This window comes from Aotus nancymaae, unplaced genomic scaffold (assembly GCF_030222135.1).
Source record: "Aotus nancymaae isolate 86718 unplaced genomic scaffold, 86718_ANA_hifiasm-v0.15.2.pri h1tg000036l, whole genome shotgun sequence".
In the NCBI taxonomy this organism is placed as follows: domain Eukaryota; kingdom Metazoa; phylum Chordata; class Mammalia; order Primates; family Aotidae; genus Aotus; species Aotus nancymaae.
In genome coordinates, this window is record NW_026988450.1 from 78,316,460 (window position 1) to 78,334,006 (window position 17,547).

A 17,547-nucleotide genomic window follows, 5' to 3' on the forward strand; every position below is an offset into this window, starting at 1 on the left:
AGACGAAGAAACAAACTGGCTGGGCATGGTGGCTCACGTCTGTAATCCCAGCACTTTGGGAGGCTGAGGTGGGCGGATCACCTGAAGTCACGAGTTTGAGACCGGCCTGACAAATATGGTGAAACCCATTAGCTGGGTGTGGTGATGGGCGCCTGTAATCCCAGCTACTCGGGAGGCTGAGACAGGAGAATTGCTTGAACTCAGGAGGCAGAGGTTGCAGTGAGCTGAGATCGTGCCACTACACTCCAGCCTGGGCGACAGAGTGAGACTCAGTCTTAAAAAAAAAAAAAAAGAAAAAAAAGGGAAAAAAACCCCTAAAACTTAAGAGGGGAAAAGGCTTGCTCAAGGCCATCCTGTTGGCTAGGCACCCAGCAAGGGCCATAGCCCGGGTCGCCTCCCCCACATCTTGGTTCGCGGTCCTGGGGGTGGGTGATCCCAGCAGTCGGGTCCAGTTTGACTCCTGCACTGCTGTCCAGCAGGGCTGCCCCTCCGAATTCCTTCTTCCCCCGCCAATTGGTTGCAGGCACAAATAGGATATTTATACCAACACCAAATGGATGAGATATCAGTTGTTTTTGAACATCCTCTCTTCAGCCAGAAGGAAAGAGAATGGCTTCTGTGATTCTCACCTCTTCTCTCATTGTACTTTTGGTAGAATGGGGTCAGTTTTTTTATTTTATGTTTTTATTTTTTATTTTTTTGAGAATGAGTCTCACTCTGTAGCTCAGGCTGAAGTGTTAGTGGTGCACTCCCAACTCACAGCAACCTCCACCTCCTAGGTTCAAGCAATTCTCGATTCTCCTGCCTTAGCCTCCGGAGTAGCTAGGATTACAGGCGTGCACCACCATATCGGGCTAATTTGTGTATTTTTTTTTTTTTTAAGAAACAGGGTCTCGCTATGTTGCCCAGGCTGGAGTGCAGTGGCTATTCACAGGTGCGATCCCGCTACTGATCAGCATGGGAAACTGCTCCGTTTCCGACCTGGGCTGGTTCACCCCTCCTTAGGTAACCTGGTGGTTCCCTGCTCCTGGGAGGTCACCATATTGATGCCGAACTTAGTGTGGACACCCGATCAGCATAGCACACTACAGCCCAGAACTCCTGGGCTCAAGCGATCCTCCAGCCTCAGCTCCTGAGTAGCTGGGTCTACAGGCATGTGCCACCATGCCCGGCTAATTTGTGTATTTTTAGTAGAGATGGGGTTTCATCGTGTTGGCCAGGCTCAAATTCCTGACCAAGTGATCCGCTCACCTCAGCCTCCCAAAGTGCTGGAATCTCGGATGTGAGCTACCTCGCCTGGCCATGGGGGCAGGTTTTAAAGATGTTGAGGGGCCACTGTGCATATCATTGCAGGGACCATGAGAGGGGCAGACACAGGCCATACCTCACAAGCTCAACATCTGGTCATGGCCTGAGCCCCAGAACTGGCCGGAGGGGACACCAGGTGCGGATGGAGTATGGAGGGAACAGGGAGAGTGGCTTGTGCAGGCGGTGCCCCAGGAATGAGGGAGAGGCTAAGGCAAGTGAGAAAGGCACGGCCTGATGGCCTAGCAGGACTCAGTGGTAGAGGCCAGGCCAGGATCCAGCCCATTTCCATCTAAGCTCCCCAACCTTTTTTTACTTTAATACCCACATATTGCTTTAAGAAAAAAAATCAAAATGTGCAAATGTCATTTTTCAAAGGACAGTCTGTGACTACCCACGTCAGAATCACCTGGGCGAATCTGCACAGAATCCTGGGAATCTGCAGGCTCCACCTGACCTGCTGACTCAGAGTCTCTGAGAGCAGGGTGCAGAATTTGCATTGTTAACAATCAAGTTTCCCCCGGTCTGTGGCGGGGGGGGAAATAGGGGAGGGACAGCAGGGGGTGGGAAGCTGGGGAGAGATAGCATGGGGAGAAATGCCAGATATAGGTGATGGGGAGGAAGGCAGCACATCACACTGCCATGTGTGTACCTATGCAACAATCTTGCATGTTCTTCACATGTACCCCAAAACCTAAAATGCAATAAAAAAAAAAGAAAAAAAGAAAAAAAAAAAAGAAAAAAGTAAGGAAAGAAAGAAAGAAGGAAGAAATCAAGCAAGCTACACACTACACCATGGCACATCATATTCAAATTGATCAAAAACAGTGATAAAGTAAAAATCTTAAAGAAAAGCCATTCATTATGTATGAAGGAGCAAAGATGAGGATGATACAAATTTCCCGTGAGAAACAATGCAAACTAGAAGAGTGGAAGAGTATGAAGTAATGAAAAACCAGAATTTTATATCTATTGGAATGTCTTTCAAAAACCAGGGCAAAGTAAAGACTTCTCCTATAGACAAAAGCTGAAAGAATGAATCAGCAGCAGACCCACACTGTAAGAAATGCTAAACAACAACAACCACAACAACAACAACAACACCTGCCAGGCAGAAGGAAAATGATGCCTGATGGAAATATGAATCTACACAAAGAAATGAAGACTGCAGAAAATTTTATCTTCATGTGTAAATATATATTTTTATTTAAATCTACTTAAAAGTTTACTATCTTAGCAACAATAATAACACTGCAGTATAGGGGAAAAAAATACAAAAATTAGCTGGGTGTGGTGGCATGTGCCATAGTCCCAGCTACTCAGGAGGCCGAGGCAGGAGAATCGCTTGAACTCAAGATGCGGAGGTTGCAATGAGCTGATATCACGCCACTGCACTCCAGCTTGGCAACGGAGCAAGACTCCTTCTAAAAAAAACCAAAAAACAAAAAAACCCCAAAACCCCAGACTTATTTGACTTGTAGTTCTGGAGGCTGAAACATCCAAGAGCCTGGTGCTGACATCTGGCAAGAAGCTCCATGCAGCAATATCCCATGCTGCAATACCACATGGTGAGCAAGTGTGCACGCAGGACGGAAGAAATGGAGGCTAAACCTATCCTTCTACCAGAAGTTGGCTCCTTGGAACACTAACCCACTCTTGCAATAAGAGTATTAATTCATTCATGAAGGCAGGGCCCTCATAACCTAACCACCTCTCAAAGCTTCCACCCATCTCTTAATTCCATCACAATGTCAATTAAATTTTAAATTTCAAAATAAGTTTTGGAGGGGACATTTAAACCATAGCACGCACCATTCACCTGTTTAAAATTACAACTAAATGTTTTTCAGTATATGCATAGATTTATGCAACCGTTACCTCAATCAATTGTAGAACATTTTCATCACCCTGAAGAAAGCTCTGTACCCGTTGGCTGTCACTCCCCATTCCTCCCTCCCCGCAGCCCTGGACAACCACTGATCTATTGTCTGTGTCTGCAGATCTGTCAATTCCAGACATTTCATATAAAAGGAATCCTGCAAAAAAAAAAAAAAAAAAAAAAAAAAAAAAAAAAAAAAAAAACACTCAAGTTTGAGACCCACAGGTTAAGTACTGGAAAAAGCAAAGACTCAGAAATTTGGCAGGGACTAATGCGTCTGCTTGGCAGAGGCGGAAGGGTAGCATCGGGGTACCTGCTCTGGGCTTGGCTACTCTGGGGCATCATGAGAACAAGGAGGACCAGGCACTTCGCCAGCCAGAGTGTGTCTGAGCTCCAGGAATCCTGCCTTGAAGGGAGCATTCTCTGAGTAGAGGTGATGTGTTATCAAGGTATCAGCATTTCTCAGCCTGACTCATGGAAGGGAGTGACTTTACTGTTAGGGCCTGAGGGGAAATAAGGAACTTCTAGAATGGTTTCATTTTTTTTTTTTTTTTTTTTTTTTTTTTTTTTTTTTTGAGACGGAGTTTCGCTCTTGATACCCAGGCTGGAGCGCAATGGCGCGATCTCGGCTCACCGCAATCTCCGCCTCCTGGGTTCAGGCAATTCTCCTGCCTCAGCCTCCTGAGTAGCTGGGATTACAGGCACGCGCCACCGTGCCCAGCTAATTTTTTGTATTAGTAGAGACGGGGTTTCACCATGTTGACCAGGATGGTCTCGATCTCTTGACCTCGTGATCCACCCGCCTCGGCCTCCCAAAGTGCTGGGATTACAGGCTTGAGCCACCGCGCCCGGCCGAATGGTTTCATTTTTATTTTTAAACCCATGGCTCACCCTTGGGCCTTGTGCCAGACCCGATGTTCTAGAACCTAACACCGGCTTGGCCCTCTCTTCTCCCCCAGGCCACTGTGTGACCTGACTTTGGAAGCAAAGTGTGGCTGTGGGTGTCATCGGGGTTGCAGAATCCGGAGCAGACTAGGCCCAAAGGCACATCTGTCCAGGCAGCGCTCCCCAGCGGGCTGGGGGGTGGCAGATGCAATGCCATGGGGGAGACTGAAACCCCTTGCTGGGGCCAAAAGGCTGTTTCCCCAGAGAGAAGAGGCAAATAAATGACACTTTCTCTTGCTTTCAGTTGATGGCAAACTTCTTACTGGCCCAGCAGGCTGCGAAACACTTCTGCTTGTCTCTGCTTTAGTAGTAATATAAGCAAAAGCAGTGATATTTTGCCCTTTCTCCCTCTCCACTGCCCTGAGACAGCAGTTTCAGGCTTCCTCTACTAAAAGCAGTTATGATAAAAAGAAAAAAAAAGTGAAAAAAAAAGTTATAAGCCATTAAGAATGCTCTGGGTCAGGTGCAGCGGCTCATACTCGTAACCCCAGCACTTTGGGAGGGATTTCTCTTCTTGGGAAGCTTCCCAAAGTGGTGGAAAAATGGTGTAGCCACTTTGGAAAATAGTCTGGCAGTTCCTCAGAAGGCTACACATAATATTATCTATAACCCAGCAATTCCACTCCCAAAGTGTACACCTAAGAAATGAAAACTGGCAGGGCGCAGTGGCTCACACCTGTAATCCCAACACCTGGGGAGGCCCAGGCTGGCAGATCACCTTAGGTCAGGAGTTCAAGACCAGCCTGGCAAACATGGCGAAACCCCATCTCTACTAAAAATACAAAAATTAGCTGGGCATGGTGGTGCACGCCTGTAATCCCAGCTACTTGGAAGGCTGAGGTAGGAGAATCACCTGAACCCAGGAGGCAGAGGTTGCAATGAGCTGAGATTGTGCCACTGCACTGCAGCCTGAGCATCAGAGCGAGACTCCATTTCAAAACAAAAAAAATGAAAACCAACATCCACCCAAAAAATATGTACACGAATTTCATAGCAGCATTATTCATAATAGTCAAAAAGAGTGGAAACAACCCAAATGTCCATCAACGGAGAAAGAAAATTAGTCTATCCATACAATAAAACACTATTTGGCACTAAAAAGAAATGAAATACTGTCCCATGACTTGAGGGAGAAAAAAAAAAAGAAATGAAATACCGATATATGCTACAACATGGAAAAACCTTGAACATATTATGGCAAATGAAAGAAGCTGGTCAGAGGCCCACCTATCGTATGATTCCATTTCTATGAAACATGCAAAAGAGGCCAATCTACAGAAACAGGAAGTAGATTAGTGGTTGTCAGGGTTTGGGGAAATGGGGAGTGACTGCTGATGGGTAGGGGTCTTATTTTTGGGGTGATAAAAATGTTCTAAAATTATAGTGATGGTTGCACAATTCTGCAAATATACCAAAAAACATTAAAATGTACACTTTAGGCCTGGTGTGGTGACTCAGGACAATGGACCCGAGTCCATTGTAATCTCAGCACTTTTGGAGGCTGAGGTGGGAGGATCCCTTGAGCCCAGGAGTTTGAGACCAGTCTGGGCAACATGGTGAGAACCTGTATATACAAAAAATTAAAAAATTAGCCTTGAGTGGTGGTGCATGCCTATAATGCCAGCTACGGAGGAGGTTGGGGTGGGAGGATCGCTGGAGTCCAGGAGGTTGAGGTTGGAGTGATCATGCCACCGTACTCTGAGCCTGGGCAAGAGAGAGACGCTGTCTCAAAAATAAACAAACAAAAGGTACACTTTAAATGAGTCAACTGTATATGAATTGTATCTCAATAAAGGTAAGATTTTTTTTTTTAAGAGTAAAGGGAGGTAGGGAAGTAGGTGATGGGTGGTGCTAGTAGGGTACCAAGCAAGGAAACTTAACCCGTCCAGCACTCAGTTTCACCTCTCATTTTAGAAGACTTTATCTTTCAAAAGAACTCTGCGTTGAAGTATAACCAGTGGTCTCCTGGAGCTGGCTCAATTCAACGTGCAAGAACCAATCATATGTCTCTTTGCCCAACTCAGAATTGACACCACATTGGTAGCATGTAATCAGCCATGATAGAAATATTTACACCACAGGAATTGGCAAATGCTAGAATTCAGGGCTTTTTTTAAATTAATTTTTTTTGAGAGTTAAACATTTACCAGCTTATCCCTGGGGTAACACACATAGAGAAAAGTGCATGTATCAGAAGTGAATGGCTTGATGAACTTTCACAAACTGAACTGACCTTTGTGACCAGCAACCAAAGAAAGAAAGAGCAAAACCCTTCTCTTCTAGTGGTTACCCAAAGATAACAATTGTTCTTTTTTTTTTTTTGATATGGAGTTTTACTTTTGTTGCCCAGGCTGGAGTGCAATGGTGCAATCTTAGCTCATTGCAACCTCTTCCTCTCGGGTTCAAGCGATTTTCCTGCCTCAGCCTCTCCAGCAGCTGGGATTACAGGTGCCCACCATCATGCTCGGCTAATTTTTTTTATTTCTGGTAGAGATGGGGTTTCACCATGTTGGCCAGGCTGGTATCGAACTCCACACAACTCGGCTTCCCAAAGTGCTGGGATTACAGGCGTGAGCTACTGCACCCGGTCTGTTCGGACTTGTAATTGCACAGATTGCTTATTTTTCCACATTAAGTGGAATCACAGAGTGACTTCTTTTGAGTCTGGCTTCTTGCATGCAATGTTATGAAATTCATCCATGTCGCTGCATGTGGTTATAGAGTGCTCATTCTCATTACTGAATACATTGTGTGAACAGTCCCCAATTTATATATATTTCACTGTGGGTGGATATTCAGGTAACTTGCAGGTTTTACTGTTGTAAAGAGGACTGCTACAGACATTCTTGTGCATGTCTTTGGCCAATGTATGTCACATTTCCACTAGTGAATCTGTGGGTAACGCAAGTGTGTTCAGCTTGAGTAGCTATGTAGTCGACTTCACTTTGACTCTGTTCCTGTTCTCTGCCTCCTGCCCCACGCCCTCAACTTCCCTCTCCTTGCAAGCAAGCAGGGTCACCACCCTGGCATCTTCCACTCTGGTGCAGACCAGACTGGGCCTGGGTTTTGAGTGGGAAAGTAAACCCCAGGCCACTGGAATTAGTCGATGGGCAACCCTGGGGGTACTGCTGTTCCTTCATCTTCAGAGCTCACTTAGGGTGGCAGAGCCATAAAAGGAGCTTCAGATAGGGAAGTCATTGGTAATCGGAGGTGGAGCCAGCCAGGGTTGTCTCGGTGTCTGACGTTTCTAAGTGCTTCCAGCTGAGCAGGAACCAGGCTTGCATATTCAGACAATGTATTCTTGTGAATCTTTGCTTGGTGGCTTAATGTACCATAAAAAGAGGTCCATTGTCAAGCAGCCTGTTTCCTGGGTGGGAGTCAGCAATATGCAGCGTAAGTGGGTAGAGCAATGTGGCTCAGAGGCTCCCAGGCTTGGGCCCTCGGCTGGGGGTGGGTGCTGCCCATGCTTTTAAAAGGAGAGCAGCTAATGTGACTCCTTGGACTCCACCCCTTTCAACAGCAGACGCTCTGCTCGTTATTTTTGGCTGGTTTCATGTGTTCACTCGTTCTAGAAATATTTTGTGATCACCAACCGCAGGTCAAGAACGGAGGAGGTTTATGTCTCTAATTTCTTACTTGTCACTGGGGAAGGTGAGGAGTTTTCAAAGTTCTAGTTATTTTTTTTAATTTTTTTATTTTTTTGAGACGGAGTTTCGCTCTTGTTACCCAGGCTGGAGTGCAATGGCGCGATCTCGGCTCACCGCAATCTCCGCCTCCTGGGTTCAGGCAATTCTTCTGCCTTAGCCTCCTGAGTAGCTGGGATTACAGGCACGCACCACCATGCCCAGCTAATTTTTTGTATTTTTAGTAGACGGGGTTTCACCATGTTGACCAGGATGGTCTCGATCTCTTGATCTCGTGATCCACCCGCCTCGGCCTCCCAAAGTGCTGTGATTACAGGCGTGAGCCACCACGCCCGGCCATTTTATTGTTTTTATTTTGCACATGGTCATCAGTGTGCAAGTTCTCATTTTTGAAGTGGTGAGTGCTAGTGATTATTATTCTCTGCTACTTTGTGTTAGGCACCAGGCCAAGCATGTTACACCCGATTTCATTTATCACACTAAATCTATAATACTAAGACTACTATTATCCCGTTTGGGCAAAGGAAAAAAGCTGAGGCTTGAAGAGGTTAAGGCTCAATGCACTGCTTTGATTTCAAAGTCCAAACTCAGACCCTCCCCTGACCCTATCCCTCTAGGCCTAGGTAACAAATGGCTGTGGCTGGCCCTGCCAGGCTACCACGCTGCCACCCTTAGGGATGAACAAAAGCTGTGCTGCAGGTGATGGAAGGTTCCAGGCCCTGCATCCAGTTCACACTGCACAGAGAAGCCCGTGGCTGGGCATGGGACAATGTGTGTCTAGCTTTAAAGAGATGGTCACACAGCACTGGGCAAGTCACAGAGCACTGTTACACCTTCCAGACTCCCAAGCTAAGTGTCACATCTAAGGAAACTTGAGGCTCAGAGCTTAAGCCACGTGCCTGAGGTTACAGAGATGACTGTTCCCATGCAGTTGTCTCAATAAATGTCTGTTGTGCACATTTGCTGGTAAGCGGCCAAAGCAGGTGAACTAGGTCTGTCAAACTCCAACTTCCGTGTCCTTTTCTTTTTTTGAGGCAGTGTCTTGCTCTGTTGCCTAGGATGGAGTGCAGTGGTGCGATCACGGCCGACTGCAGCCTTGCCTTCCTAGGCTCAAGCAATCCTCCCACCTCAGCCTCCTGAGTAGCTGGGATCACAGGTGTGCACCACCACATCAGCTAATTTAAAAAATTTTCCATAGAGACAAGGTCTCACCATGTTGCCCAGGCTAGTCTCAAATGCTGGGCCCAAGTGATCCTTCTGCCTCAGCTTCCTGAAGTGCTGGGATTACAGGTGTAAGCCACTATACCCGGCATCTGTGTTCTTTTCACTGCATCTTCACATAGCAGGAAAAAGACAGCTGTAGTTCTGTAAGTACTGAGCCCAGGATGAGGGTTCTCTCCACTATTAGAAGGGGCCTCTGTATGGATTCTGGGTAATCCTCCGTCACAGTGTCAGTTCCAGATTCTCAGGGACTTCAAGGTGGCCCAGGAGTGACCTGAGTCCCCTGGTGATGCAGGGAAGTCACCCAGGGACGGTGGCTAAATGCAGATTCTCAAGCCCTTCCTGAGAGTTGGAATCTGCAGGCACTGGTGACCTCAGGTGATGCTGCCGACATGTGAAAACATGGCCCTAATATATTTTAGGCCAGTGTACATGTGACACATTTGCCATCTTGTGCCCTCAAATTTTCTCAGAGCTATAAAGTTTTAAATGCTGTTGAAGTGTGAAGCCAAATAAGGCTTTTCCCCCGACGGTTTTGCAGGTCAAAGTTTTGGCCTCCTGAGCCTCAGACTAGGGTTTGCTGTGATAAGATTTTGCAAAACAGCTGTTTATCTGAGCTTTAATTCCTGTTTTCAGGAGCTCAAGTGTTTGTGTACGGGCTGCTATGCTCACACATAAATACACACAGTCTGCTTTCTTCTCAGTCACTCACATTCGACCTGCACCAAGTCACCCCAAGTGCCACCTCGACCTCTAACTCCCAGTGCACGGCAGCTGTCCATAAAATGTTGCAAGAAATGTTCACTGTGGGCCTGTTGGCAAACGCCTGAATTTCCGAATCTGGAACTTCATCGCACTTCATGGTTCACTCCTCCCTGGTGCTGACCTCATGGTAGAGGGCTGGAGCAGGCCAGCTTTGACCAGCAGCAGCCAAGAGGCAGCACAGGGTTGTGGCCAGGAGCCTCATGGCTGAATCCTGATGTCAGGACTCAAAATTGTGGCCTCCACCCTTCATGGGTGACTTGACTTTTTGGCAAGTCACAGCTCAGCTGCTCTAAGCATCAGCTTCCTAATCTGTAAATGGGGAAAGTAATCATTCCTACCTCATAGTGCTGCTGAGAGAACTGAAATGATGCTGCTAAAGTGCTTGGCTGGTGCTCAGCACCTGTGGAAGCCTCAGTAGGATGAGCTGCCGGTGGTCCACAGATCTGCCTCCATGGAGTGTGGGGACCTTGCTCCTTAGCACAGTGCAGGTGACTTTGGGGCTGGTCCTGCCTGCCTTCAGCCTGCTGTTTCCTTCTCCTGTCTGTTCCAGCTGTTGTAGGGATGCCATGCCGTCCCAGCAGCTTTGCAGGAACTCAATCTGTGCAGGCCCCGAGAATAAGCTCTGCCCCTTCCTCCAGGAAGCTCCGACAGTCATTGTTACTTACCCGTCTCTCCCCGCTTCTCAGGGACAGAATGTGGGGCTGTCTTTTGCAACCAAAGGCCTGGCACTGTCTAGACACAAATGGAATGCTTGTGGAACATGAGAACCTCAGGTGCGTAGGAGTAAGGTGACCTAATTTAGTGGACTTCACCTCCATCCCAGGCAGCTGGCTATAGAGGCCAGGCCTCTGTTGGGGGGACAAACTCTCAGGCACCCCTGCTGGAGACATGAGCCCATTCACTCCAAATTACCCACATGGCACATAATGAGGAGAATCAAAGATGTCCATGGGGTTGGAGAACATATGGGGGGCAAAGTAGAACAGGCTGAATAACCTCAGTAACGATCACTGCCACCACAACCACTGCACCGCTGCCACACACACATTAAGAATGGGGAAGATTAGGTCTTAAGCCTGAAGCAGTATCCAGTGGTGGGCTAGGCTGGGCACGGTGGCTCATGCCTGTAATCCAGGCACTTTGGAAGGTTCAGGTAGGAAGATGTGAGCCCAGGACTTCGAGACCAGACTGAGCAACCAAGTGAGACCCTGTCTACAAAAAAGAAAAAAACAAATGGGAGAAGTGGGTACAGGGTTAGGGGAGAGGAGAAAAAAAGAGGGTGTGGGGAGTAGGGGGCTATGGCTGAGGCCACAAGGACCTGGGTCCACACGGCTGCCCATCACTCACTGTTGGTAATGTGCCTAACAATGCACTGCGCCCTGCCAGACTAAACGCATGTAAAGGAAACATGGGCCCAAGCACAGGAAGCCCTCAAAGGACCTGAGGTGGAGAGACAGGGGTAAGCCTCTAGTTCCTGGCCTCACCGGGGAGGCTGGGCTGTTGGGGGGCTGGTGGATAAGGGAGGGGCTGCTTTCAAGAGCATCAGAGGGTGACGGAGGGGGTTGCTGGTTCCAAACAGACACCGTTCCAGGCTTAAAATCATATACAACCGATGAACATTTTATCATCAGATAGAAAGTTGGGTTCACCTCTCCCTGGATGATCCAGGTCACTACGTTAGCTTTTCCCAGAAATATCCCAATAGAAAGCCACCGGCTTCCATGCCCAAGCCCATTTTCCCTGGTAGCACGGTGTTTAAAAGGGTTTGTCTTGGACTGTGAACAGGCATTACATCTACCAACATTTTTTTTTGAGATGGAGTCTTGCTTTGTCATCTAGGCTGGAGTGCAGTGGTCATAATCTTGGCTCGCTGCAGCCTCTGCCTCCCAGATTCAAGCGATTCTCCCACCTCAGCTTCACAAGCAGCTGGGATTACAGGTGTGAGTCACCACACCCAGCTAATTTTTGTATTTTTAGTAGAGATGGGGTTTCACCATGTTGGCCAGGCTGGTCTCAAACTCCTGACCTCAGGTGATCCGCCTGCCTCGGCCTCCCAAAGTGTTGGGAACACAGGCATGAGCCATCATGCCTAGCCATGTTTACCAACTTTCATGAATGACAACAGAAGGAAATACCGAGACCAGCACTTCAGGATCCTCCATGCCGCAGTTTTGGCCTGCTTCCCACTGCTGTGGTCCTCTGCGGCTAGAACTGCATAACAGAGTGTCTTCTGCCTGGTGGGAATCCCGAGGATAGCCTTGGAGCCAGAACCACCTGAGTGCACTCCTGCCTTAGTTTTACAAGCCACACATCTCTTGTGTGTGAATGAATGTCTCCGAGCCTCACTTGTAAGCTCTGTAAAGCTGAGGGCTTCATGCCTCTCCTGGGCTTGTGGAAGATTCAGCGGGGTAATGCAGGCAGACTGACTGGGCCAGGTCTGCTCCACTGTGTGGCAGCACTAGCCATGACAGAAGCAAACACACGACGCTCAGTCTATGTGCTGTCCACATGGCAACACGTAGGTTTTGTGCCCCTCCACCTTCTTCCTGCCCTGTTCACATTGACAGGTGCAGAAGCGGACCTGGTGGAGGTAGGACAGGAAGGGGCCGAAGGCCTGCAGTTTGTAAGTTGGGGCAAGTGCTACGTATTTGTATGTATCCACAGTGAGCTCTGATACAGGTTGGAGTGACCTGTGTTATCTAAATGCCCAAAGCCAGATGAAGACTTGATTCTCTCCTGTCAGCAGGGTAGTGAACAATTCACAAAATGGCCTGATTTCAGATGTTTGGGATCAACTGAGAATATGTTTATTTAAAAGCAATTTTAAATATTAAAAAAAGTAGAAATTAACACATACAGTACTGAAAAACTGTCACATTAAACACATGTGAAACGACAAGTGTACTGATATTTGGTGGTAACATCCGGATGAGAATTCGGCATTTAACTAGTGGCACTACAGGATTCCTATACAACATGTTGAAGTTCTAGGCAATAAAAAAATAAATAGCAATTGCTGTTCAACAGTAAAATAAGACACACACTATTTGCAGAACATAACTTTCCCCTCTGGAGGAAAAATAACTAATTTGCTATTTTTTTCATAAGGTTCCATATCTCCAAAATACTATATAATGTACAAAATTGCAGATAGTGGCTTGCTGAGTTTAAGATCAAGATCAGACTTAAACTCAACAAGATCATCAAAGGTATTTCTACCAAGTTTTCCTACGTCCCACAGTAAGCTGGGTTAGAGAGAACTCAAATTCCTGATGGAAAACAAAACCGAACAAAAAAACTAGAAAAAAAAATATTAAAAATGCAGTGTAAGTTGCTGCAAACGGGGAAAAAGAATAGACACTAACTCCATGTAATTTTAGACATGCTGCTTTTTTTTTTTTTTTTTTTTTTTTTAAAAACCAGTTTATTTTGAGATTAGTGAAAAGAGTCTAGGCCACAAAAATGAATAGCTCTTTAATGCAAGTTAAAATGTGTACATGAATGACTGGGACACTGAGCAACCTCAGATGCTGACTTTTGTCTTGATACCAGTGTGGCTTCAGTACTGAGGCCGCTAAAGCCGCCAGTCACACCCCAGCATGTCAACTGGTTCCTCACACTCTCAGTTTGGTATGGAAATTCCCATGTGCCCTGACACTGAGGAAGCAATTGCTTAAAATCACTTTCCAATAACAGCTGATAAAATATTTTGCAGGTTTGTCATGCAAGGTTTATTTATTAAGTGGCTATTCAAAGTCTGTATAGCAACCACTTAAGCAGAACTAAATTAATATTCACTGAGCACTGTAACAATCAAAGAGGGCTTTTCCTAAGGGTTGGGTTGGGAGTTGTGCTTCTGTGAAATTAACATCTCTCACTCATTGCCAAGATTCTCTGCTTAAAAATATTAGTTTTCTGTGCTGTTGCCAAAATAGCAATTTAAGCAAATGTAGTGCCAGAATGACACATGAGCCTCGGACTCAGGGAACAGTTCCACTGACTGTGGAGTACAACTATTGTATTCTTCTCCAAAATTCAGATTGATGTAAAAGACTGAAATACAATGTTCATAAGGATCTGATAAACATGGCTGGGGTGAAAAGAAAACTGAGAGGGGGACAGTGCTTTTCACAGTGCAATTCACGGCAGCCTTTGAAACTTGGTTATGAATTGACTTGAAGGTGGACAGAGCTTAAGACTGGACAACTTATTATAACTGGGGTTTAACAAAGAGCATGGGAAAAGAAATGTTTGGTTTCAGCACCTGGATTCTACAGCAGGGAAACTGTGAAGGGTTGACTTTTAAATTCTTCATCTTGAGTAATCTCAAAAGTTTAAATTTGTCCAAGAACAAAACTAAGAAAATAATAATTAAAAATGGATGCAATGGATGTTTCAACATATCTGAGGGATGTGCATTTATAACACAGTATGTCCATCCATACTCTTGAGAAAGCCAATGATTAGAAACAAATATTGTTGCAACCTTATAATTTCTGCTTTAATGGCAATCAAGTTTAAAAAATGTACAGTTCCACTTATCCATACTATTCCTTTATAAAAGGCAGATTTCAGGTAAGCTTCTAAATGCATGCATAATGTAGAGGCTAATATTTTCTGGCAGTCCTTGGTTCCTGAAAGTTGAACTTCATATGTATTTTAAACTTTTGTCAAAAAAGTCATGAAAGATATGTTACTTTTGCATAATGAGGTAATATATCGGGGCGGGCACTCATAAGACAGTATAAATCCATTTGTCTAAACTTGCATGAGGCTGTGTGCATTGTAAAATGCCACAAAGAGTTTTGGGTCAGTGAATATTTTGCTGAAGGAGTAACACTTATATTTAACTGAGCACTTTTCTGTAATAAATACCAAAGTAGGTTTTTGTAGCTGTAAACTGTGTACACAAATAACTACAGGCTGGTCTGTCATGGAGCTAAAAGTTTCACCTGGAAAACAGAACCCACCTCTTTGCTAATGTTGCATTTTCAGTAACATAATTGAGAATACTGCATTGTTAGGAACAGAGAGTCAATTCTATGCCTTTCAACAGTTGCTGGAGACCACTTCTATTTGCAAAGCCAGCAGTTCCTATACTCCTATTTTTGTTTGCTTGCTTGTAAAACAGCATAGAGAGATGTAAGTGCTAGATGCCAAGGATGGCTTTGGCAAACCAGTAAGGTGCACTGGGTCCGAGGCTACCCTCATACTGGCAACGGCGGAAGACCACAGGATATTTACAATACACACTATATCCTCCCTCCTGAGGTGGCCCTTCCATGAGTTTCTTACTCTGTAACAGCAGCTATATACACACTGTGCCCAGGGTTACATGGAGGCAGCAGTCTTGCATGAAGGATGTGGACAATTATAAGGTTCTGCTTTTTGCTAGTCGGATAGGATATGAACAAAGGACACTGGAAAGACCCCCTTCCTTTCAGGCTGTCCTTCGATGTGCCCAATCTGCAGGGAGAAAAGAGAGTGGTCAGGATGGAGGCAGCAGGCAGTGGCCCCATGACAAGCCCAGTCCAGTCTGCCCACAGACATGGGGTGGAATCCCAGGCTTACTCTTCTTCCCACCCTTTAGTGGACTACAGAGAGCTTAATGGTCATAAATGACATAAGGAAATAGCAAACGACAGAATTTCCAATATACCCAGCATCCTACCTGGATCTTGCTGCACCCACACAGCAACCTCGAGGTGGATTTTTCTTACAGTTTACAATCTTCATTTTACAGATGATGGGACAGTAGCCCAGAGAGGTGGCATGCTCTCCCACAGGCATGGGACTCTAGAGTCCTTGCTCTGAACCAGGGGGCCTGGCTGCCTTTACAGCTGGGTGACCTCAGACAAACCTTGCTAAGCCTCTTCTCTGTAAAGTGGGGCTAAAAAAAAATCCCTTCTTCCCAGGCTTGTGTGATACATTTAAGGAAGAAAAAAAAGCACATGAAAAGGCTGCTATGTACTATCATTGTTTTCCAGTTACCATGGAGGAAGAATACTGTGAAAGTTTGAGACTGATGGTGGCCAATGGCAATTTTACTGTTTGTTGCATTAACTTGTAAGCCACAGATACCCATGATAGTTTTTTTAACTACCTCAATTAGATCAGTTTAATTGCACTAAAGAGAATCATGCAATGAGCCTTCAACAGAAAAAACAAAATGGTGCACACTGGCTTCAAATACCAAATTGATAGGGAGGAGGGTGGTTTTAAGAGTGGAACAGCATTAACCAGGCCTGCTCAGCTCTCCTGAAGGCCTGCTCACCTACCGCATGCGGTCTTAGTTGGCATCATGCATGTGGGAGGTCTTTGTGAATTTCATATCACAGGATGTGTGTGTGGCACTACCTTTGTCTGGCTAGGCACGTAATGGTGGCACATATCAGGTCCCTAGGAATGATGCTAGGGATACCAATGACAACTTCCTACTCTCCTCAACAGTCTCTGCTGCAGTCATCAGTTTCTTCGCAAAGAACATGATCACTGCTTGATTATAATAATATTAAATGATTATGAAGTGAGTTCCTCAACATCCTTGTGAGGAAGGATTAATCATGTCTCATTTTTCAGAGGAAACAGGCTTACAGAAGTATATGCTTTGTCCAAGGGCCACGGAGCTAGTAACTGATTCACTGGAAGGGCTTCAGAGCCCATCTCCTCGTCATGAGACCAAGTGGGCTCTCTGACAGGCTCTATGCCAGGGGCAGGCCCCAGTCTACTGACAGAGGCTGGAGATACCCCTTGGCTGCCCCCAGGTTGATTGCTTCAGTCCAGGGTTTCTCACCTTGGTGCTGCTGGCATCCTTGCTTGTGGGGGCTCCCTGAGCACTGCAGGATGTTTACTGGCATCCCTGGCTTCTACCCACTAGGTGTTGGTAGCAACCGCCTTCCTTCCTAGGTCCTGACAATCAATGTTTCCAGATATTATAAATGTCCCTGGAGAGCAAAATTGCTCCGGTTGAGTCCAAACAAAATCCCTGCAGCTGTGATTAAGAATTTAAGGTCATTGTCTAGGCCTGAAGGAAGAAAAGTCAAAGGTGAATGTGTGTCTATGCACATGTGTGTGTGCACACATGTATACACACATGTATTTCTGGGCATTCTTAGGTACTGCTGGCTCAGCTGTGAACCTCAGGTCCCTTCCTGGCAGACAGAACTGAGTCCCTCTTGGCAGGAGAGGGCTCAGGCTGCCAAGGCAGGGGAATTTTCACACTGATGTCAGAAAATGATCAACAAGGAAAGCAGAACAGGTGGCTGGTTCACTGTACCTAGGCCTGGCAGTTCCCATCAGGAGACTTACTCCCTGGCAACTGGAAAATCAATAGCTGTGTGGATTGCCCTTGCAGGTCACTTATAGCCTGGGTACCTAGCAGGGCCTCTGAGGATGCTGATGTCTTTCCCTCCTGATGCCTAGGCTGCAGGTTTTCATGTAAAAGGAGTTTTCATAGATATTTTCATTTAATCTTTTCCTAAAATTACATGAAGAAGGTATCATGGCCCACTTGACAAAGAGAGAACTACAGACTGGATTAAGAATTGAGCCTGAGGGCTTGTCAACTGCTGAGCCTGAGCAGGAACTCAGGCCTTCTGATTCCCGGCCTGGGGACAGTGTGGAATGGTGAGCAAAGCATACAGGCTCTGGGGTCAGAGCCCATCCGGAATCTTGACTTTGCCTGCTTACTGGCTGAGGGACACAGGCAACATGTCCAACTTTCTTCAGCTTTAGTTTTGTATCTGAAAAATCAGGAAACACCTACAACTCACAAGGGTACATGATACC

General features: G+C 46.1%; 1 protein-coding gene across 3 annotated transcripts in view; it reads right to left on the reverse strand.

The window, feature by feature from the left end:
- Positions 1–12,543: 12,543 nt before the first annotated feature.
- The window catches only part of ASAP1 (ArfGAP with SH3 domain, ankyrin repeat and PH domain 1), a 366,160-nt gene continuing 361,156 nt past the window's right edge, over positions 12,544–17,547 (reverse strand). For 2 of the 3 annotated variants that reach the window (XM_064384600.1, XM_064384599.1), the window contains one exon: positions 12,544–15,225. In XM_064384600.1, coding sequence (XP_064240670.1) covers positions 15,151–15,225 — 75 coding nt within the window. In that variant the 3' untranslated portion in view covers positions 12,544–15,150. The remainder of the gene's footprint in view (positions 15,226–17,547) is intronic. The other variant, XM_064384601.1, reaches the window with a different exon arrangement.